Source organism: Thermobia domestica, chromosome 2 (genome assembly GCF_964235325.1).
Source record: "Thermobia domestica chromosome 2, izTheDome1.hap1.1, whole genome shotgun sequence".
Classification (NCBI taxonomy): domain Eukaryota; kingdom Metazoa; phylum Arthropoda; class Insecta; order Zygentoma; family Lepismatidae; genus Thermobia; species Thermobia domestica.
This window is the reverse complement of record NC_137455.1, coordinates 347941079-347964838: the sequence shown is the minus strand read 5'-3', so window position 1 is coordinate 347964838 and position 23760 is coordinate 347941079. Positions and strand designations below refer to the sequence as shown.

The window sequence follows — 23760 nt, the reverse complement described above, 5'->3', positions numbered from 1 at the left end:
GAAGCTGCGAAAAATATCCTGGGGTTAAGATACAACTAGGGAGGTGGGAATGGAGTGACACGTACAAATAATCGAACTGTTTTCAGGGTTGCTGAGATGAATATTAACACTCCCGATGCCGTTTAAATCCAAATTCAGCTTCCAGTGAAGGTAAGACACACACACAGCACTTCTAGGGATGGAGTGGGAAGAGAATAACATGAAAATATTATCGGAAACGCCCGATAATAGTGTTTAATCGATAGTTCGGGCTCGCTAGGGTGTATACTGACATTCTCAATGTCTTTTCAGTTCGGCCCCCATCGGCATGGGAAGGAAGTGAGAAGGGGTGAAAATTAAAATGTCCATCGGGGTCATGCGAAAATGGCTGACCCGTTTGAAATGACTTTTGTAACAGTTAGTACGCATTTTAAGCTCGGGTTTTTTCATGTACTTTGATTAAAGCGTTTAGGCCCACAGTAAAAGTATTTTATAGATTTTTATTATTTCTTTTACTGAAATGTGTATCCTACTGGGGAAGGAGATTACAATACTTTTTTGTAAACCTTATCTCCTAAGTGAACAGCTGGCACTTCAGTAAATCTTATCTCTATATTAAAATGCTAGGTTTATATGTTTGTCTCTAATCCTTTTGACAATGAGATCTCGAAAACCACAAGTGCTAGAAACGTGCCGTTTTCACTGGTCGATTCCAAATTTTGTGTAGATTGTTCAGTTCTAATTGAATATTTAAAAAACATGGCTGTTGTTTCTTTATTACATTTTTTATGAGTACAAAGGAAGTGTTGAAATTTTAAAAGTAAAGCATCATATCCTACGAGCTATACATTCCAACACCACATAACTGTATGCGGGGGTAGTATATCTCTCAGACAATTATTTCATGGCCAAATGATAATGAAAAAATGAAGGCCGATTTTTCTCCGAAAGTTTCTCCAGTCTACGATTAATCTTTATTGCTGAATCTCATTGTTCTGCCCAATGAACACCATATATCACTGACATTATAATTACCTGAGTGTGTAATGTATTTGCTTATAACATACTGTTTGCAAGAAGAAAGAAATCACTGATCATACATGAATTAGAAACTCCAACCGGAAGTAGGCTCAAATCTTGCAAACGGTGCGAAATATTGAACAAATAATCGAAAAATCTCCCCTTTGTGGCATCCCTTGCCAATTTTTATCAACAAATCTTCCACTTGTGTCTGTAAAGGGACATGTACATATGTTGTGAGGAATGACAAGGAGATTCATCCTCATATGTGAATGCTGCGCTGCGTAGAGAGCGCAGGTTCACCTAATATAATTTTTAAAACAACAGAATTGTGTTAAATATTTATTAAAAAAAAAACCATAACTTTCCTATGCATGGCACTGGTTTTACTGTACTGCCCATAAGCATGAAAATGTATCCAGATATAAATTCAGCTCAAGTACGGCTATGATCGTCCAGAAAGCTTTTAGTTGGGTCATGACACTCAGACTGGCGTTCAATACTTCTTAATCCACGTATCTTCTCAAGTATCTCACAGTCCTGGGTTAAACCTAGGACTAGGTACAAAGGCACAGGTGCTAAATATTCCGCTACACGACTTTCAGAAAATTCATAAACTGAAATCGCACATTCATATACCTACCTAGCAAATGTTGCGGACATAACTGGTGATTGACAATGAAAAATATATTCTGGTGTAGTCTTCTTAAACTTAGTATTCCAGATCAAACATACACCGTCAGGATCATGGGGAGAATCTTCATTATTATAGTAACTTGCTACAAGTAATTCTGGGAATTGGGGTGACCAATCCATGCTAGTAATACACCTGTTTCGAGACCACCTTTCGTCGTAGAACCAACGATTAAGTGATAGTTTCAGACTTGATTTCTCGTCACTGTAAAAGAAAGAAAAAAATCAATTAGGCTACAAAAATTAAACACTTATTGGAGTAAGTATTGTATATTCTATATCTGTTATTTCAAGCTTATTCTGTAAAAGCCCAATGAAAATGAAATGAAATCTTTAAGTTTTACGTCCCACGGATATGCCGGTTAGGCTAAAGGAGACAGTGATGATGAGAGATGAGTGAAATGAAGAAAGTGAGAGGAAACGGGAGAACCCCGAGAAAACTCACGAGCACGGTGTTTGTCCACCACAAAGTCCACACAGCGCGAGCTGGGATCGAACCAGGGACCCCAAGTACCAAGGGTGAACGCTCTACCACTGAGCCACCGCGCCCCCCAACTGTAAGAGCCGAATAACAACTCTTCGAGTCAACGTTTACCGAAAAAAGGGTGGATTTATGTACATAAAACTGGCTGCGTTTTCTTACATCATATCTTGAAAGAAAAAAGTAACAGTATTATGTAACTCACATCACTTCTCAAAACGCTACATAATCTCATCAAATTGCCATTATCTTCCATTACTTCACTTTTCTTAGCTTTAAACTTGTTCAGAATGATCTTTATTTTCCTGTCTTCAGCTTTTGTTTCTTTTCCTCTCGTTGCTGATTTGTTACTTCTGCAAAACGAGTAGAGCATATTTCGTGCATAATGAATGAAAACTGAAGTACGATTCGCTCAGTGCTACTAAAGTATGTTCTTTAAAACCACTTCCACACATTATACACTGATTGAAAATCCTCTTTTGGATGTGATTTTTCTCAGAGTAAATCAAGACTGTTTTATCGTCATCTTTAAATCATTTTATTCTGAAGTATCCAAATTCTTTAGCCAAAAGTCATCCAAACACTGACCAGTTCTAGAATACTGACTCATAACTGTTTTACAATTTAGATTCAAACAAAACTCTTCGAACTCCATCATATCTCTATCTGCCCTACTGCCATCTAACCAACTATTTTCAACTAGTTCAGCTAAAAGGGACTTCATGCGATTTACTCCAACATCAGATTCTACAGAAGTATTAAGATTCGAAGACGAAAGAGTTCTAGTCAAATTATAACTTAATTATTAAAGGCAGTATGTGTAGCAAAACCAATATCAACCTTTATATTATTATTATTATTATTATTATTATTATTATTATTATTATTATTGCAAGAAAAAGATTTTCTTTATTTTCCACATCAATTCGAATACATGAAACAAGAACTCCGGTTTTACAAATTTATCTTGCATCACTTTTTTTAATTAAAAAAAAATTTTTTTAAATCACGTTTGATAAAAATGTAAAGAAATGGACTGAGAATCAGTCTGAAATTCAATAAAGAAGGATTCTACTTCTGAAACAACTGTTTTAAGAATTGTAAGTTTACGAATAAGATTTTATATTCTTCCAGCATACTTGACAGGATCTGATAGCTAGAAACGTTCTTATCGTTCCTGATACGATGAATGTACACTAGAATACACGGAAAAATACCAATGGCTCGCTAAGTAACACTACTATTTTGAAATCAACACAGAACAAAACTTCACTAGAAAATTTTGTGAGCCTCCATAGAAGTGTACACGGTACGATGTGCTGGAACATCCTTAAACAAGTTATACAGAGCTCTTAGAAATTCAACAATACTCCAGTTCGTTATCTTAATCGTAGCTTTAAATGCTCCACGCAAAGTAAATAATCAAGAGCTTCCTATATCAAGTATTACAAGATCATTTGGCGACGTCCTATAAACGACTGGAAGATATGCAGAAATATAAAGCTTACAATAGGGTCAATCACTCAAATCTGAATCATCTTTTTTTAGTTCAAGGATGAAAGCGTTTCTCTGAAAGATGATCAAAAAGTAAGATGTTGTATAACTCCCTAAAAACGAAGACGTTAAATAACGCGCGCACACTCCCCTTTTACTGCACTCCAGAATCGCACATTTACGCCTTCTTCAACAACTGAATTAGTTCACATCTGAAGTACAGTGATAGCCTATAAACTAAAGTGTATGCTATTTTGTCACATTGAAGCTGCAATTTTCCGGCAATCTCTCTGTCTGAGAACATAAATAACACTTTCACAGCTTTAGCAACAGTGCAAATTGATGTCATTATATTTTAAATACACCAAAATAATTCTGCTTTTATACAGTTATCTTCTACTAAAAATCCCTGTAAACTGCTTTGTTTCGTTCCCAAACTCGTAAGCATCCGCATCATAAAATTAACATTTGAGAACGCAACATCACCAGAAATCTTTTTGTATAGATAAAGTACAAATAGGATGACACTCCAAGTCAGAAAGCACTGGCTTGTTTTCTTGATTCACAAAGACATAACTGTGCCTAATATGAGATAGATGCGGTCATCTGTATAAGCTTTTTGCCTTTTATGTGTCTCGCTACCGCCTGCCGTCCTATATTATTCAGCTCCTGGAAATATTGCACCAAGGAGAAAAATCGTCAGTGGTACTTCACGATTGTATATAACAACCAGAAATAATTTAACGTGGCTTTAAAATACTTGAAAACTGACATGCTTGTTATCTGCAAAGACACATTGGATACAACGAACATCACGACTACAACACCTCTTCACTTTCGATCTTGTCTCTGCAATTTGAACAGCATGCTAAACCAGCAGTGATATTACTATGCACTTTGTCCTTCCACTTCTCCACCATCTCTCTATACAACAATATGCTGTCGTAAATAAAAGCCTGTTGCTGCCGACTGCATTGAATATTTTTCTTCTGCCACACACGCTCATGTCCAAAATGATTGTCGCATATCTATAACTGTCTTCTTGTATGAATATAATTTGATTATAATTTTGCAATGTACTTTTAATAGTGATATGCGTATAATCGGGAAATGTACATTTGTGGTAAATTTCATAGGAAACTAATTATAAATACGAAAATTAGATTGAGTAAAACAAAATGTTGCTAAATGGACATGAAAGTTTCATTTTCATTTTATTGTTCTTATTTACTGCTCTTTTGACATGAAAGGACCTCGCACTTTTCTTATGGAAAGTGGCTTTCGGCTAATGTTGTTGAAACTTGGCTGGTTGATAGTTCTTAACATGTGGATCAAAAGTCTCAATGGGCACAAAGACCGAAATCCACTTCTTCCCCCCAAAAAACCGCCTCCAAGTAGCTGGGGGGGATTGAACTGATTTCAGCATGTAAAACAATTTGTTGTTTTAATCAACTCAACAAGGACCCCAAACAACCACATGTTAGGCTATCAAACTACCCCACTTGACACCGCCCTTTGCCCCCCACATATCCCCCCCCCGTTCATTACCTTACGGATGTTCTATATTACTGTAGTTTATAGTTGCGCGTATGTGTTGAAATACCTACAGTTTTGGTCTCACCGACGATATAATGGGTTTCACGTATCGCTCATTACGAATCTGAGGGGAGAGTTCTAGAATTCAAGATGGATGCTGAATATGGCGGATCAAAAACACGAAACTCCTGAATGTAGCCACAATTAGCTATTTACTAGGGTATTTTGGGTCGTTGGTTACGAATCTGAGGTCAAAATTCTTGAATTCAAGATTGCAGATCCAATATGGTGGATAAAAACGTCGAAGCCACAAATCGTAGTAGACTAGAGGTTTTTAGATCGCTGTTTAAGTACGCAACATTCCTTGATACTTCAGCCACCATGTAGAATTATTCTGCACCCTTGCCCTTTACCAAAACCCACCACAGATATCTTAATGCTGAACGGTGTTAAAATAATTCATCAATTATCTGTTCATTATTTTCATAATTTCGGTTTGCAGCATCTAATGTGGTACTTAGCAATGAGTCATCGGGATATCTAATATTCTGTAAATGTCGTGCATGGCCTAAATACCACAAGACACTTGCAACGTGCGCACATGTACCTAATGTACGAGCACCGCTTTGACATATACAGTAGTAACCTTGAATAACATTTTGATCATAATACTGGTCATCTTCATAATTGGCTACATATGCTATGAAAACTTGATGCTTAGTTGCATTGCAGAACCTTGAGTAGAGACGTATGCGCAGGAATCCCGGTTCAGTTACGTTTTCGTCAAGCTGGAATTGCTCATCGTTATCTCGTATTAGTTTATCTTGGACGTAAGACGATGAGAGATCTACTTGATATTTGCCTACAGTCAAATCTCGTAAGTAGTTTAAGTACAGGGAAATCAATTAGGCCTTGATCATTCAGCGGTACCCATTGACCGTTCCTTCTAATAAGATTATCTACCTCCACTCTTGCTTTAACAACGTTCGGCATGATTGACCTACTTCTCATTTCTCTAGCTAATTCAATGGTTGCATCTTGCATGAAAATAACGGGATGGTATCTGTTCAAAATAGCTCCAGCTATGCGATAGAAACTATTCAATTTCTTTGCATGTTGCAGATTGAACGTTTGTGCTAGAAACTTAAAAACAGATCTTAGATGCCCGTTTCTTGCCTCGACTATCCATCGACTTTTAGTAACATCGAGAAGTATTCGCATCTTCTGTTGATAGTTGTCTTTCACGTGGTGGTAGGAGTGCGAGCATTCTATGATCAATTCCTAAATATTCCAGTAAAGGAATTGCATCGCAGTATCATCTGTCTACTAACACAATGACCAGGATTATGATCAAAATGTTATTCAAGGTTACTACTGTACATATCAAAGTGGTGCTCGTACATTAGGTACATGTGCGCACGTTGCAAGTGTCTTGTGGTATTTAGGCCATGCACGACATTTACAGAATATTAGATATCCCGATGACTCATTGCTAAGTACCACATTAGATGCTGGAAACCGAAATTATGAAAATAATGAACAGATAATTGATGAATTATTTTAACACCGTTCAGCATTAAGATATCTGTGGTGGGTTTTGGTAAAGGGCAAGGGTGCAGAATAATTCTACATGGTGGCTGAAGTATCAAGGAATGTTGCGTACTTAAACAGCGATCTAAAAACCTCTAGTCTACTACGATTTGTGGCTTCGACGTTTTTATCCACCATATTGGATCTGCAATCTTGAATTCAAGAATTTTGACCTCAGATTCGTAACCAACGACCCAAAATACCCTAGTAAATAGCTAATTGTGGCTACATTCAGGAGTTTCGTGTTTTTGATCCGCCATATTCATCATCCATCTTGAATTCTAGAACTCTCCCCTCAGATTCGTAATGAGCGATACGTGAAACCCATTATATCGTCGGTGAGACCAAAACTGTAGGTATTTCAACACATACGCGCAACTATAAACTACAGTAATATGGAACATCCGTAAGGTAATGAACGGGGGGGGGGGATATGTGGGGGGCAAAGGGCGGTGTCAAGTGGGGTAGTTTGATAGCCTAACATGTGGTTGTTTGGGGTCCTTGTTGAGTTGATTAAAACAACAAATTGTTTTACATGCTGAAATCAGTTCAATCCCCCCCAGCTACTTGGAGGCGGTTTTTTTTGGGGGGGGAAGGAGTGGATTTCGGTCTTTGTGCCCATTGAGACTTTTGATCCACATGTTAAGAACTATCAACCAGCCAAGTTTCAACAACATTAGCCGAAAGCCACTTTCCATAAGAAAAGTGCGAGGTCCTTTGCCACATACATGTCTTTGCCGATTATACACACACACTAACATTATAAGAAATACCGGGCGGATTCGTTATCAAATTATATTCCTACAACAACATATTTACAGACATGTGACAATAATTTTGGACATGAGTGTACCTCGATCCAGTGCATGAACTCAATTTGCATTTGATACTAGTTTTCCTTTCTAAGACAGCCAGTTTCTGTACTTAGTCTAGGTATTTAAGCATTATCCACGATAATAAAACCATATTTTATATATTCATTTTCAGGTTGCTATTTATTTATTTATTTGGAATTTCTTATAACAATTTCTTTATTACTTTGTAATTACTATTAGATTTGCACATTTGGGTACTCATAAAATTCTATTTTCCAGCAATCAATACTACCGCATAAGTAAATCAAATTGCCATTTCACAAACCGAGCAGACAAAAGCTTAGTCCTGAGAAAAATGAAATCATCTTCCGGAACATTATTTCCACAGGTGAAAGAAGTCATTGGAAATTCAAGGCGCCATACTGTTATTGGCAGATGAAAACTAACTGGCTAACTTTTATACTTCACATTAAATGATTAGTTTAACGTTCCACAAACGAGATAGTAAATGGTATAAGAATGAAAGGGATGTGAATAGGGAAAGAAACAGGAGAACCCTGGGACAACCTACCCTCGAAATGAAATGAGATTAAATTGAGTTTTACGTCCCACGCTTATGCCGGCTAGGCTAAAGGAGAGGACGATGATGAGCAATGAATGAAATAGTGTAATGAAGAAAGTGAGACGAAACGGGAAAACCCCGAGGAAACCCATGCACACGGTGTTTGTCCACCACAAAGTTCACTTGGCGGGAGCAGGGTTTGGACCCGGCACCTCTTGCACCAGAGATGAACGCTCTACCACTGAGCCACCGCGACCCCAAACCTACCCTCGATATGTATTTACCACAAAACTCATGGTTTGAACGTAGGAACTTTGGTCCCAGCAGTAAACGCTCAATCAATCACGCCACCAAATGTGTGTGTAAGTTAGTATCAACATGCACAATATTTTAAACCCGCAATCTGAATAAAAGACACAGGCCGCCGCACTGAACTTTCTCGCTCCAATTTCTTAAACTAAATCATGTCATGTTGTTACGCAATTATTATTGAAACATTTTCTTTTGAAATACAAACAAAATTAAAAATAGTTTTCGGAAAATTTTCCCAAAAAAGAAAACACCTGCGAAAGTAAGCTACTTATTGTAGAATTTTCCATAAGAAAATGACTGATGCAAAATGTTAAGAGTTATTTATGAAATGTGTGTGTATAAAATAAAATCGCAGATGTACTTTACAAAACTGTCAAAACAAACTTACCCAGAAAAACTACCCCTTGTGGACATTCTCACGCAAGTTTTTTATACAGTATGAAATATGAACAAAATTGCCCGAGTCGTTTACGAGAAAAGTAGTCTGAAAAGAAACTAATTCCCCAAAGAGTAAATTAATCCTTGTAAATTTTCTCGTAAGGAGTAATTTACGCAATTTCATAGTTATTAATGAGATATGATGAAAATCGCGTGAATTCTTTTTGAGAAAATCGTAGAAAAACACCCTCAACCCCAAGAATAAACTACCCTTCGTACATTCTTTTTTCAAGACAAATGAGTTATGTCATACTGTCAAGTCATTAATGAAATGATTATTTGTGAAATAAGGACAAAATCGATTGAGTCCATTCTGAGAAAATTGTCCGAGAAAAACTTACCTCCAAGAGTAAATTACCTCTTCTCCATTATCCCAGACATATGCTTACACCAGAGTATAGAGTTGTTATTGAAAATTTATGTACAAAAATCGTTAGTCTTTCTGAGAAAATAGTTATTTTGATTTTCACCCTTCAGTAAACTACCATTAATTTTAGGAGTAGGAAGAAGAAAGAAACCTGGGGAATCACATAAAAATTTTAAGTTTAAATCTGATCTCAATACATTGAACGGTATGGTCTCTAGCCGAATGAACATCAAGGCGAACGGACAAACACATGGACAAATGTTAAAAAATTACTTTTTCGATATGTATGGATTATGAAACACAAATCCGTTGAAATATCAAATTCGATTTTGTTTTTCCACGATCATCACGACCAGTATATTTTGTTCTGTCTTTTCGTCACTCAAAAGTAAAAATGTTTGTTCCTTGCATCAGTTTCCTTCATTCAATGTTAACATGAGACAATGAACCGTCAGTAAGAGGGAATCTAATTGCTTCTCTAGTTCCGAAATCTAAGTTCTTCAACGAAAAACAAAGAATGTAACAGGAACATAAGAACATGACGGAGATCCCATTTACGATTTTTTCCAACAGTAACGGCATGAAGATGTCAACATTAAAATCAGAATTGCTTATTACGAAACTTCGTTACTTCCACAGTGTGCTGGAAACAAATTATTATTATTTTACGATAATTTGAATCGCAAACGCTGACAGTTTCTTATTCTTGTCTTTCATTTCACTACGAACTGCCACTAAATAAAGAAATCAAGTCTTTATTACGTATTTTTGGAGAGTGGTGCAGGAGTGTCCCTATGGGAGCACAACTTTCAGCCTACAGAACAGTTTTTGTGTCCCTCTTAGAAGCTGCATTTCAGTTACGAAACTTTTTTTTTTTTTTGGCAAATCCTGTCTGAAAATCTTGTTTTATAAAACTTCGAACCTTTCATATTGGCACTGAGAAACCATACAAACATTTGGCTCGAAGAATGGCTACAAAGAGAGGGATTGGAACTTTATTTGAACTCGTTTACTATAAGTATTGTTCTCAAATTGCTGTATCATTTTTATTATTAGATTAATTTTAAAATAAAAATAGACAATATATTTTTTAAAATTTATGAGACGGATCATCATAATTAAATCATTAGAAATTATAATTATTGATGGAAAATAATTTAATATGTACCTATAAATCCATGACAAATATTGCATTGTAAGCACAAAACAGAGAACACACTTTGGTATCAATAAATGATCCCAAATTTAAAGATAAAAGACCGATTAAATTAGTCCGGCTATCCATTGATTATTGACCCAATGAACGCGCTTATATGCAACTTTATCGACAATTTTCGTACTTATAAGCACTTCCAAAATAAACCTCTCTGCAAATTACGAGTAATAACCGTATTTTAAATCCTTTCATTTGTGTGGCAAGTTACCCTCACTTAATGGAGGACAGGAAACTCCGATAGAATCGAAACTAGTGGGAACGAAAACGAGTCAGAACTATGCGTGCGTCGAAAATGAATTTATAATTGGAGCGCAGTTTCAAATGCATTTTGTGGATGATTCACCAATATATACCGCACAAGCAAGATCAAAAAATAACGCGTACAATTACATGATATAAGTTTCTCACACACCGTTAGTTTCTAAGTTTGAAGTTTCCAATTAATCAAAAAATAAATAAATAAATAAAATAATAAATAAGGAGTAAAACCACCACCACCACAGTGATTCCTCTTCCTGAGTTCGGCTTTCGCAAAAAAAGTACACGTCGGGAATCGGACTAAGCTGAATTTCATAAACAAAACGTGAAACTACTGAGGATGGGTCCAGTCACGATGTTGACACCACCACTTGAGAGGGTGTTATTTTAGTGCTGAAGTCAATGGAATATGGAGTGCGCTTGTTGATGTAAAGAGAAATTCTGAAGTCTTAACTACAGTAGATCTTAATGCAATCCGTCCTATGTCCATAGTGAGCTTTGAACCAGTTGGTATGGAACGTAAATTGGTGCTTGAAAACTAGGGATAGATAGTGGCCACCTTGTATATGAGTTTATTGCACGACCTTGTCCAAGTTTTCGCGACACATCACATGCCCGCTGAAGTTGACCGTAAGGCGACACCACACTTTTCGGAATATTTATGCTCCGGATACTTCTACAATATCAACCTGCCTCTATTCGACCTATCACTCTCCCTTTAAAGTGATACCAGTTTTTAATCCTAGCAAGGAGGAGCACAGAAAATTAAAATTACCATCCCATTTGAACTGGTGCTCTGCTTGCTGCAAACAAAGAAGCATCTGTACATTATGATATTATTATGGTTCTGTCTGTGTTGATGTACGTATGCTCTTTCTTCTGTTTGTACCCATTACACCCTTTCGAGTGTTTTCAAAAACACAAAGATTGTATGTATTTTTGCACATACCAGGTTATCATAAAGTAAGTATCGCTGTTCAGAGAACTCTGGAAACGTAACCACTTAACAAAAGGCGGCCAAACTTGGTAGGAGTATATTCGGGAACATGCAGAAGCGATTGGCGTATAAAATAAAATTAGTTCCAATTTTCGCCACCAGAGGTAATTTTGGCGCTGTGCAACACTAAGTAAGTGCAGCGTGAAAGAAAACCGACATTAGTGATGCTAAATGATAAAGAAGGCTGTAGTTACCAATCCTGTAGGTCTCGTGGCATTGATTACCAAACTTATTGTAATTAGTGGTGGATTTACGGGGGAGAGGGCTTTTGAGCTGAAGCGTCCCTTGAAAATTCTTGGATATCTTACAAAAATGAAGTTAAATGTTAGTCTTTCTTATGCTCGTAAACTGCAAGCTCCCCCAAAATTCCAGGAAAATATTGGTGTTAAATCTCTCCTCCAGATGCTATTGAGTTTTAGGAGACAAATTATATTATTAATATTCAACGAAAGAAAGGCTGTAAATATGGTCCCCATGGCATTGATTTGTACTCCTATTAATAACCACGTGGTGTAGTGATGTGTTATGGGCGATGCTGGAGATATGGAGTTCTGTTCAAAGGTAGGTTTTTGACAGGAAGGTCCCTGGGCAAGGAAAACCCATGGTGACTAGTATCGTATCAGTTAATGATGACGTTCTACGGACTTAACATGGGATCTGACTCACGTGTGTCTTCACCGGAAATCGAACCACTTGCCAGAAATTTCAATGGCAACTCCTACCTTCTTCAACGGCGTTTTCTTAACAGTTCTAAGCTACAATCATTAGAATTTTGCTATTATTTTAATGATAGTGCGTTCGTGACTCCTACATTTACAGCAAGGGGCACTGAACTTTTCAAATTTCATTATTTAGTCGAAAATCGTTTAGTGAACTGTCAACTCTAATGTTCCCTTGTTAGAATTCCTCACAGTTCGATACAATTTTCTCATTCGTCAGAATACGCTGGAACCACTTATTATGGTAGAGCATCATTACATTTTTGGGAAAAATAAAGTGCGAATAAATAAAGGATTAAAATTATGTGGAAGAAAACAATCAGTAAGTGAATGGCTGCAGTATGATTTTAGTTTGTAGCGCATTAAGAATGAAACATCTAAAATCTATTTTATTATTTTTCTCCCAATCACTTTTGTAGCACTCACTTTATATCAGCAGTGAAGAAAAAGGAAGGTATGGTTCGAAAGAAAGGCAGCACAGTAAGCGCATGGTCACCATGAGATCACCTTAAAATCATCGTGCAGTGGAAACTGGTATTACCAGTACTTGTAACTGTATGCAGTTTGCTGCCATTTATGTATTTTATCCAAATTACTTTCATCTATATTAAACAAATTCAAATTCGAAAACACTTTTTTCCTTATTTATATTGAATGTACGTTAGAAGCTTAATCTGATTAACTTCACATTTTTAAAAAATGAAAATCAAAGCAAAAAGAAGAGCGACTGGGTAGAGGTCTGAACTCCTATCCGCACCTAGGCCAGCCAAACTGTTTCACTTTTTACGTCTGTGCTGAGTTCACAACTAAGTAAACAATGTACGAAACAACTTAGTTGTTTCTTCAATTTGCTATTTAACATTCACCCATGTGTTTATTACTTTCTATTATTCCTTTCCTTTAGCTTATCATTCCGGTGGTAAACTTACCGCATTCCAAAACGTACGGACATCAAACGAGTTGCTCAACACCCATACAACCACTTTTAAAGTCGTCATAAGTGTTCAATATTTTTCGTGGATTTAAACATGTTTATGTTTGATACATAAGTTTAAGGTTGTTGCATAGACCAAGGTAAAGAAAGACAACCTACTTTTTCGTCTGGATGGTGTGCATTTTTTGATTGCTACTTGTATCAATACCTGAACATCATTTAGCTTTCCTTTGAAGTCTCTAACTTGAAAAACTAAATTAAATGAAATCAATAACCTGACGTCCCTCGCTTATCCTCGGAAAGCTGACGGACACTCAAGATAAATGTTATATAAAGAATAGATGGAATGAAGATCGTACTCAGTTCATGATATCATCATTTGTTTTTAATAGTATCCGATTTGAGCCGAGCTATGTTTCAACCTGCCATTATTTTCGAAGTGTCAATCCTGTAATCACATTTCTTTTCAATATTTAATAAAATGTTGATTTCCGTTGATCTGCTGTTATCATTAGAACATAAAACTGAGGCTGTGCGATAGGAATTCTTCCAAATATTAGCTTGTTTCATGAGTGTGTCAAATCTACATGTATCTATTGGATGCTCTCTGCGGTAAATCTTAGTGTGAAATTTGTTTCCTTTTCTATCCGTAATCATATCCAGGGAATTAATATTATTGTTTTTTTTTTTCCTTCTTTTCTTTGATGTTGGGGTGGATGAGTTTAGATTGTTGCATGCAAGTTCTAATTCAGCACTTTCTTATGCAAGTTTTGTCCACAAAACGGATGTCCGGGGTATTTTGAAATTAGATTTCAAAATGACTGTCAGCACTATATTTGTTAGGAGAGGGAATAACGAGTTTCACCATAGTTAACCTTAAGTTTGTTTGTCAACTTTGTCTACAAATTGGAAAACGTCGTTCCTCAAACACCACTGGTTGCGCGCTTACGAGGGACGGATGGGGCGACCGTCCCTTCCAAAGTTCTTTTTTTTAAATTTTTTATTTTATTTTTTTAAAGAACTTTTAGCAATTTATTTCCTCAGAGATCCAGTGTGTGACACAAGCCTGGCAGTCTATTCACAATGTGTTGAGTTATATACTTATGCAGACATAAATTGAACTGTGGATATTTCTGCTCCTAATTCGTTGGGTCGGTAAGGATAAATCTCAAGGGAGCGAGTGTGATGATTCATCCTTTGTACGAACAACTGTAGAAGAAGAGTAAGACGACTCAAAACTTTTAAACTAAAATTTTATATTCTATCCTTGCGTTAAAAATTATATATATATATATATATATATATATATATATATATATATATATATACATACAACAATTTTCTTCCACTTGGAAAAACGTTTTCAGCGCTTCTAACCGAAATCAAAATCTGAGATTTGGGGGTGACTGATTGATTTCTATTTACAAATGATAGAAAGGTCACGTGATACGAAAGAAGTCAAATCCGGTGACGACAAAACTGTCATATACATACAGTATGAGGCTACTTATGTCATTCTAACAAACTCGACTCCCTCTTTTTTCTCTTCCCATGAAATCCATAATTTACTTTCTCTCGCGGTTGAGTTTGTGTGTTAAAGCATTTGACTGAAAGATAACTACAAGGTCTAATAGAATATACAAGACATCAGAATCCCTGAAATGAAAAACTTACAAAGAAATTTAATCAAGTGAGCATGTAAAACTTGTCACGAAAAATGTAAGAGATACAGCTGTGTCCTGATTGTTTGACTAGCACCGGGTAGCTGGAATGTGGTGGCGAGGTTTTGTCTCTATGTAGTTCATTCCTTCTCTTTTTTATGGAAGTTTTTCGTTCTGTATGGTAAATACACCACGAGGCGTATAGCAAAGATACGGAAATCGAAGTATGTATATCCTTTACATTCAATAACGTTTACCAATTATTATTATTATTATAGGTTATGAATATGTTTATGAAGACATAGTGTTTGGTACAGATCTCGCACGAGATATCTGAAGTTCGTCATATTCCAAGTGAAATAGTTTTTCTTAGCAAATAAACGAAAACACCCATTTGTATTACAAAAACCTTGCTTCAACACTCAAGCTTTGTGGCTGTATACAATTTTTATCGTCTAATTCGTTCAGTGCATCAATGATACAAGAATGCTGGCTGATATGGTTGAGCTCTAAGTGTTCAGCTGGAAATCCCAAAATATGTTATCACGGATTCAAATTACGCTTACGGTATGGGTGTTACTGTCGATTTATAATTCATTTCTCATAATCTGTCTCCTCTAGCTTAAAGGCTAGACGCGTAGACGTAAAGTTCCTACATAGATAAAAACAATAACCTAAGAAAATAACTTGCATTAAAAAAAAAAAAAAAATCAGTTTAGGACAACTCTTCCAGTCTTTCCTCCAAGGAATGTTGCATCAAGAGAATTTTTCTGATATATGATAAATGTATCACCATTAGATGAAAGCATCTTAATTACACCAAGGCATTACATTCATCGTTCAGTTCTTTCGCTAGGAATGCAAGCAGTCAACCAAACTTCTCTGTAAACTTCAGCGATATTTACTGGTACAAATAAAGGCATTTTATTGTATGACAAAAGGAAACTGTCGCAGTAAAGTACATGACTAGCACCCGTACTAGTATCATTAAAACTAACGAACGTATCTAGGATTGAATTCTATGACTGAAATTTACCTTCGCTTTTTACTTCCGAGTGACGAAAGAACATGAAATAAAGAAAAAAAATCGAGATTTCAATGAATTTACACGTTTCATGGCTCACAGATACCGAGAAAGTGATAGTTTGACGTCTGTTAATCCTGACGTACACTTGCCCAATGGTCATGTGATTTAACGTATCGAGATGAAATTTCAAAACTAAGGTTTTCATGTGATTGTCCAAGGAATATTTCGAATTTTTTTCTACTCCTCTAAAAATCAAGGTAGTATTTGAAGGTAAAAATAAATATTTACAATTATCTCGAAAACAGTTCTTAACGATTTTGTTTATATTTCAGAGATCAAGTTTTCAGTAACAACCCCACGTTGTGATATGTCATTTCTCTGGGAAAAATCGAGAACGGGCAGTTTACTCCTGGGGGAGTGGTTTTTTTTTTTTTTTTTTTTCGGATTTTCTCAAAAACAACTCAGACAATTTTGTTCATAATTCATAAATAAATACTTCATTAATTACCTGACTAAATAGCGTAACTCATTTGTCTTGAAGGAATGTACAAGTAGTAGTTTATCCTTGGGGTGTTTTTTTTCCGGATAATTTTCTCAAAAAAAGGACTTAGGCAGTTTTGTTCATATTTCATAAATAAATGTTTCATTAATTACCTGACAATATGACTTCTCATTTCTTCCGAAAAAAATGCATGAGAATTTTGATCACAGTTTTCGTATAAAGTTGCACAAATCATTTCCATCAGATTATAATTATTCACAAGGATTAATTTATTCTTGGGGTAAGTTTTTTGAGTATTGTAATTTTTTTTAAAACATTTTATAAGGAAATATTTTACTATTAACCCTAACGTAAACTCTGAGTACTTTCTTATGGAAAAATCTATAAGGAATCATTTAGATTTGGGGGTGATTTTCCTTGATCGAAGTTTTCCAAGAATGCCTTATAATTTGGATCGTATTTTACAAGAAAATGTTTCATTAATAACTGCAGCAGAACACCATTTAGTTTAAGGAATTGGAGTGAGAAAGTTTAGTGTGGTGGCCCGTACCTTTTTAGTACTGAGGCTAAGTGAGATAAGACTTATTGCATACAGTGGGATTCAAACCACTAGTTAAAGCTCAGTATCCCACGAGGACCGAACCGGAAACTCAAAAGAAAAATTGCATGTTTTCAACTGACCGCATGACTAGTATATAGATATTTTTCTACAGAGATCCTTCCTAGAATCACCATCTTCTAAAATTGCATTGGCATAATAACTATAGGAAATTAGACAGGTTCAGAAGGTTCTGCACTAGAAACACACAGAAACATATTTGTATATGAAGCAGTTACACTAATTGTAAATAAGTATGTTTCGATACGTTTTTAATAACATATATAGAATAATTTACAGGCAGAAACAAGAGCAGTGGAGAAACATCGTACCCAATGGACCTAACGATATGCACTAAGACAAACTGGAGAGATTGTTATGCACTACTTTCAGAAGACTGAAATTTAGGTAAAAATACACTTTGGCATCTTCTAGAAATAAATTCGTGTTACATAGAACAATCTTTAGAAGGAAATCATGAATAAAGCTAAAGTTTTAAGTCATCTTGATCTGTACAAAGAAAGAAACAGGAGACAGGCTACTGAATATATTGTTTTTCAAGAGGTTTTTATGGATGAAGGAAGGTAGGAAGGAATTTGTAAATAAATATATTTGAAAAATGTTTACAAGAAACAATCACCCGTACATTATTTTATATCACAGACGTATATTCTTCAATACATAGAGAAAAAAGACATTTAGATCAGCAGAGAAATAAAACTTTTCCAAGACACATGAACAAGTAACACTCTTCAATTTTCACTACGACTTTGTGTGTGACCTGCAAAAAAATTCCAATTATAACATTAATTCCTTTAGATGCGAGAATGTGAGTTTTATTTAGATATATGGAATGAAGTCTTCAACGAACTACAAGTTTAAACGCTTATTTACACATAGGATATGTCGTAATTCTAACGATACTGGATGATTCTTCACATTATTGTAAGACTAGAGCAAACGAGATCATAATTTTATATTTGCTTTGTATTAAATCTAATATTAACATATTGTTAATAAAATTCACTTATATATATATTTACAAATCTCTCTCATTTGATGTACACGAAATTCAAGAAAAGCACTTTATCGTGCATAAAGGATCAATTTCTATTCAAGAACGATATTTTATACACTGTAATCTTCAAGAGACGTCGATAAATTTTGATTTTAATCTTATCGAAACATTTAATTGTACGCCAGACATATACTTTCTTTAAAATCGAAGGGAAACTAGTCCATGTCTGACTGGGAGTTTGAATGCAGGACCCCTAATCCGCAATCATAAATGGATCAGTCTAATACACGGAGCTATCACCAACACCGTATTACTTTAATCCTTCAAGTTACAAAGGCAATATTATTCTGAGATTTCTTAGTAATTACGGAAAATACTTTAGCTGAGTTCATATGGCTGTGAAATAGGACTCGAACCTAAGGTAAAATTACTATACAGTAACGTTCGTTGCTTACAATCTAATGACATAAATTGCTTAATTTTACTTCTTACTTTCATTGGTAAATCGAAGCCCGTCTCACCAGAAAAAATCATCTCTCTTGATTTTATTTTATCTGAAAATCCTCATATTGTTAAAGTCTAATATCTCACTGCTTACTTCATCTTGGTGTCTACTAATGTTTATTTTTAAATTCTAGAATTTTCAGAAGTTACTTTTTATAACTTTTTTCAGTTTTAATAAATATACCCAGAATTTGGGCTTTTATAGACTTTTAAAAGTATCCCAAAACCAATAACTACCCTGTTAATATTATGCACTATCCTTATTAAAGCATTGATTAATAATTTTTGAGTTCTAATAAGCCCACGTGTCTGTTCTGCTCAGAATAACTGGAACTAACTTGATCTACTTACCCGCCTTCGTCTGCATCAGCTACACCTGTATAGTCCATGTAAATGTCCACCTGCTCTGATAATGCCCTTTCCATTATTCTGCCTGCTCTGTCGAAAAATCGCTGGAATTCTTCTGACAGAATAATCATTTGTTTCTGTTCCTCACTCAATTCTCGAACTAGAATAGAAAAAAGTCTTATGGCATATGGCATAAAACATTTTGTTTAATTTTATGGAACAAATTTTGAAAAAACGAGTTATTGCTTTAGTCTACATATCATTAGCGAGCAAGCAGAGAACATGAAATAAAAATTATCACTGATCTAGCAACTTCAGACTGTAATAGCACACCAGTAAGAAAATACGTTTTCTTACGAGTAACAAATATTATTTCTAGAATGTTTTCTCTTGGATCGAAAGTAGTTTCGTAAGGTTGGAAAAATACTACTGCCAGATGTCCCTTTCGACGGATGTATTTATTGTAGTATCCTAACATCGTAATGATGCGTTGCACAACACACATATTACGCCATTTCTCATACTAAATGCATACATGGTACAGGTTTTTTTTCAAGGCAGTGTGTGTTCCATACCGTAGCAAGTGTTGTTTAATTGTTGTATTGTAGGATATGAAATCATAAAGAAAATTACTGTTTACACACCAAATTGCTTCAGCAACATATGACAAAAGGAAATATCATATACAGAGTTCCTCTTTATTAATGTGATGTTTTTTTTTTTCATAGCTTAAGCGCCATTTGCAGCAACTAGTTTTTTTCTTCTTTCTTTTATTTTTTTCTCGCATGTTCTTTGTACAAACGAATTGGTTAATTTCAGCATAGTTTTCGGTCCACACACATAATTACATTCCTCCTACTTGAGAAAAGTGTATCGAAATTGGTTATTTAATTCTAGAAATCACTGAAGGAACAAATCTACTTTTCCTGCCGATTATACGCGGCAAGAAATACGCACCAGATACGGGAAGCCCATAAGCCATAGAAGAGACAACCTTTTGTGGCTACTAAGGCTAGCGCGGACAGCAAGCAAAAAGCTATTTTTATAGTTAATAACGTAGTTAAATAGTCAATAAATTAAAAAAAAAAAAAATCTTGGGTTAACAGCTAATACTACAGTTCTTTAAACAAAATCGAATATACACAAGGAAGTCAGGGCTGTAGATGGATACTATTGTTTCTTTCCAGACATCTGGTATTTTTATTTTCTGCAACTAGCTTTCGGATGTCTGGAGACATGCTGCTTGACTGTCCGCTTTCACAACAGAGGTCAAACGAATGCCTGTTCTTTCCATAAGTGAAAAAAGTTGTTCGCACTGATACGTACTACCGATCATGGAAATCACACAAATATATATATATATATATATATATATATTTTTTTTAACTGTACAGGCAAGTATTTGTAAATTCGGGGATACCCACGTCCAGGCCGGTAGCCAGCCCAAAAATTTAGGGGGGGCCCGGCTGAAGTTAGGGGGGTCCCGATCCAACAATATTATAGTTCATTACCATATTATAGTTCATCTGCAAGCCTACCATGAAAATTTTAGAGGGGGCCAGCAAAAATTTAGGGGGGCCCGCCCCCCCTGGATACGGGCCTGCCCACGTCACTAAATTTTTGCTTTGAGTCGCACTAAATTTCTATTAATTAGATTTATAAATGAACTGCCACTTTCTCAACGTCGGTTGAAACAGACACAATAAGACCATTATAATTCTTTATATAACTAAATTATATATATATATATATATATATATATATATATATATATATATATATATATATATATATATATATATATATATATATTTGTTATTATCTCAGGGGAACCGAGGGTCGTACAAAAATGAGTCAAAGATCGCATGCGGTCTGCGTGTTTGACATGCCCGATGTAAGGCATTCAACTGACTTCAGAAACCATCCCCCAATACCTCCCTAGCTTGGAGAACTGTACAGCGTGGTCCAGAAGTCTTAGTACAGTGGATTATTATGGAAACAAACATGATTAAAGCAAATCTGACTAGCGGAGGGCCGACTTGGGTAAAGGAGCTACCAATTGATGTATGCATGGTGAATAGCGACCATCTTGGATCCAGATTAATTTTTTCAAATAGGAAGGTAGGCATGTGACACATCAATTAACACTGCTTTTTGCAGGGGAATGCAGTTCCGCAAGCAGAAATGCGTTATCATGTCCCGTTCCAAAGTTATGACGCTAGAAAGTTGACTGTTTTCTGTTTCTTTGCAGGGAGGGCGACATGGCACTAACGCTACAAGAAAGACTTGACGCTCCGAATTTGACATGTTTTCTTTTCGTCGCAGTTAGAGCGAGATGGCACTGACGAAGTAGGAAAGAATTGAAATCATCCAAACGTCTGGGAAAAGAAGCAGTCGCGTGATTGCCCAGGACTTCAACGCGCGCCACCCCGAAAGACCTGCAATAAACCACAACACCGTTAGTTACCTCATTAGGGAATTCAGTGTAACTGGTAATGTTGCCGACAGACCACGGTCACGGCCCCCACGAACCGCGACAGATGAGGAGGCATCAACAATGGTGCTTGCTGCAAGTGTGAAAAGTCCGAAGCGCAGCACAAAACAACTATCAGAAATAACAGACGTACCACGTGCTTCCGTGATGAGGATTCTTCATACGAACAAGTGGCATCCCTTCAAGCTGCAGCTTGTTCACAACCTTTCAGATGATGATCCAGACCGACGCATCGAATTCGCCAATTAGGCTTTGTCACAATATGACCGAGATCCGTATTTCCCAGCCAGCGTTCTCTTCACAGACGAGGCGACCTTTTTTGTGGATAGGGAAGTGAATCGCCAGAACATACGATATTGGTCGGATGCAAACCCAAATGCGATCAATTCCTGCAAGAGGATTACCCATGCTCATATCATGGTGTGGTGTGGCATATGGAACACGTCGTCATAGGACCCTTATTCATTCCTGGTACCCTAAATGGTGTCCGATATCTGGACATGTTACAGGAGTTGGTGTTTCCGTTGCTTCTCCCTCTGATGCCACCTTGCCGCGATATTTTAAGCAAGATGGTGCCCCACAGCACTATGCGCTGCCTGTGCGGGAATGCTTGGATCTGCATTTTCCTGGACGTTGGATCGGTAGCCGAGACCCTGTGGAGTGGCCAGCCCGGTCACCGGACCTCACTTCCTTGGAATGCGTCATAACTTTGGAACGGGATATGATAACGTATTTTTGCTTGAGGGACTGCATTCCCCTGAAAAAAAAGAAGAAAAAAAAAGAGTGTTAATTGATGTGACATGCCTACCTTCCCATTTAAAAAAAATAACCTGGATCCATGATGGTGGCCATCAAGATGTCCACCATTCACCACGCATGCATCAATCGGTAGCTCCTTTCCCCAAGTCTGCCCTCCGCTAGTCAGATTTGAAATAATTATGTTTGTCTCCAAAATAATCCACTGTACTCAGACTTATGGACCACCCTCTATAAAGTGGGAAGATGATTCTTGCAGGAGTCGACTGCGATTCAGAAAGCAACACAAGCAAATGACTAATTTGTTGGTTTTGTCAGAAAACAGATCCATTTCCGAACAAAGTGGTGGCGTGCGACAAAAAGTAGTTTCTTTATTCCATTGCCTCACCATCTCTGACTGTACTATATGAACCCATTCCTAAGCAACTAAAATCACTAATGCATCGATAGAAGATATCGGTATTTTATAAATTCATGTAAGCAAAGTTGACAGTAAAATTATTTTAAAGTTTCAATATTTTCATCGCGTTACACCTTGTAGTCATCCATGTATAATTTTCATTAATTCTGAGTTGAAAAGCAGAAGTAAATCAATTTAACCGCAACGTTACCAATCTGCTTCAATCTGCTGTTTCAATCTGCTTTCTGGAGACTGGCTCGATCTCCTGCCCCATGAACAGACTATCAATGCAAATATGTATTTATAACAAGGAAAACACGAACATGAGAAACTAAAGAGCTATGGAACCACTCCTTGTCAATCGCAGAGATGTTACACTACTTAAGAACACGAAATCACATTTGCTAAGGTCACCCGTGACACCATTATTCGACTTAGTTGGGAAACGTTAATGCGTCCCTATATTTACCAGACATTGGCCTTTCAGATTAATATTTCATTAGACAATTATCTGCGTAGATGACGGTTCCAAACCTTCGACGAGGTTATTTACGCACTGGAAGACTTCTTTGATTGATGTTCAACTGAGTTTTACCTCGTCGGTTCATTACTATGAGAAATATTTCTGATTTTTCCAGATTCGTCTTCTCGTGTTATCGTCCTTCTCTTTGTAGGATCAAACTGAACAGATTTTGGGGTACCTAACAGTAGATTTATTTTTCTTTCTTTCTTCTACTTTCTTTCGCACGAAAATATCCATCACTATGTAGTTTTCAAGTCTGAAATTAGAGGGTATTTTATAAAGTTCCTGTAGTCTATATAATCGGTATAATTAGTTTAAAGATGGAATATGTTCACTGCTTATACCTTCTTCCCATACGCGAAGCTCTTCTGAGTATTTTAAATTATTTATTTTTTACTTTTAATTGTCACAATATTCCTATTAGGATTTTTGAGCAACTTATAGAACTTTTGCAAATTAGAAGTCACTGAAGGAAAGAACTTTAGGTCAAGATTTTAAGGGTTAACAAGTTATTGAGG

The 23760-nt window shown here is 36.2% G+C and overlaps 1 protein-coding gene across 23 annotated transcripts in view; it reads right to left on the bottom strand.

Moving 5' to 3' along the window:
* Positions 1 to 23760, bottom strand: part of sw (cytoplasmic dynein 1 intermediate chain short wing) — a 159714-nt gene that overhangs the window by 15870 nt on the left and 120084 nt on the right. For all 23 annotated transcript variants that reach the window (XM_081749222.1, XM_081749230.1, XM_081749220.1 and 20 more), the window contains 2 exons: positions 19073 to 19229; positions 1643 to 1897 (listed from right to left, as the gene is read on the bottom strand). In XM_081749222.1, the coding sequence (XP_081605348.1) occupies positions 1643 to 1897; positions 19073 to 19229 (412 nt within the window). The remainder of the gene's footprint in view (positions 1 to 1642; positions 1898 to 19072; positions 19230 to 23760) is intronic.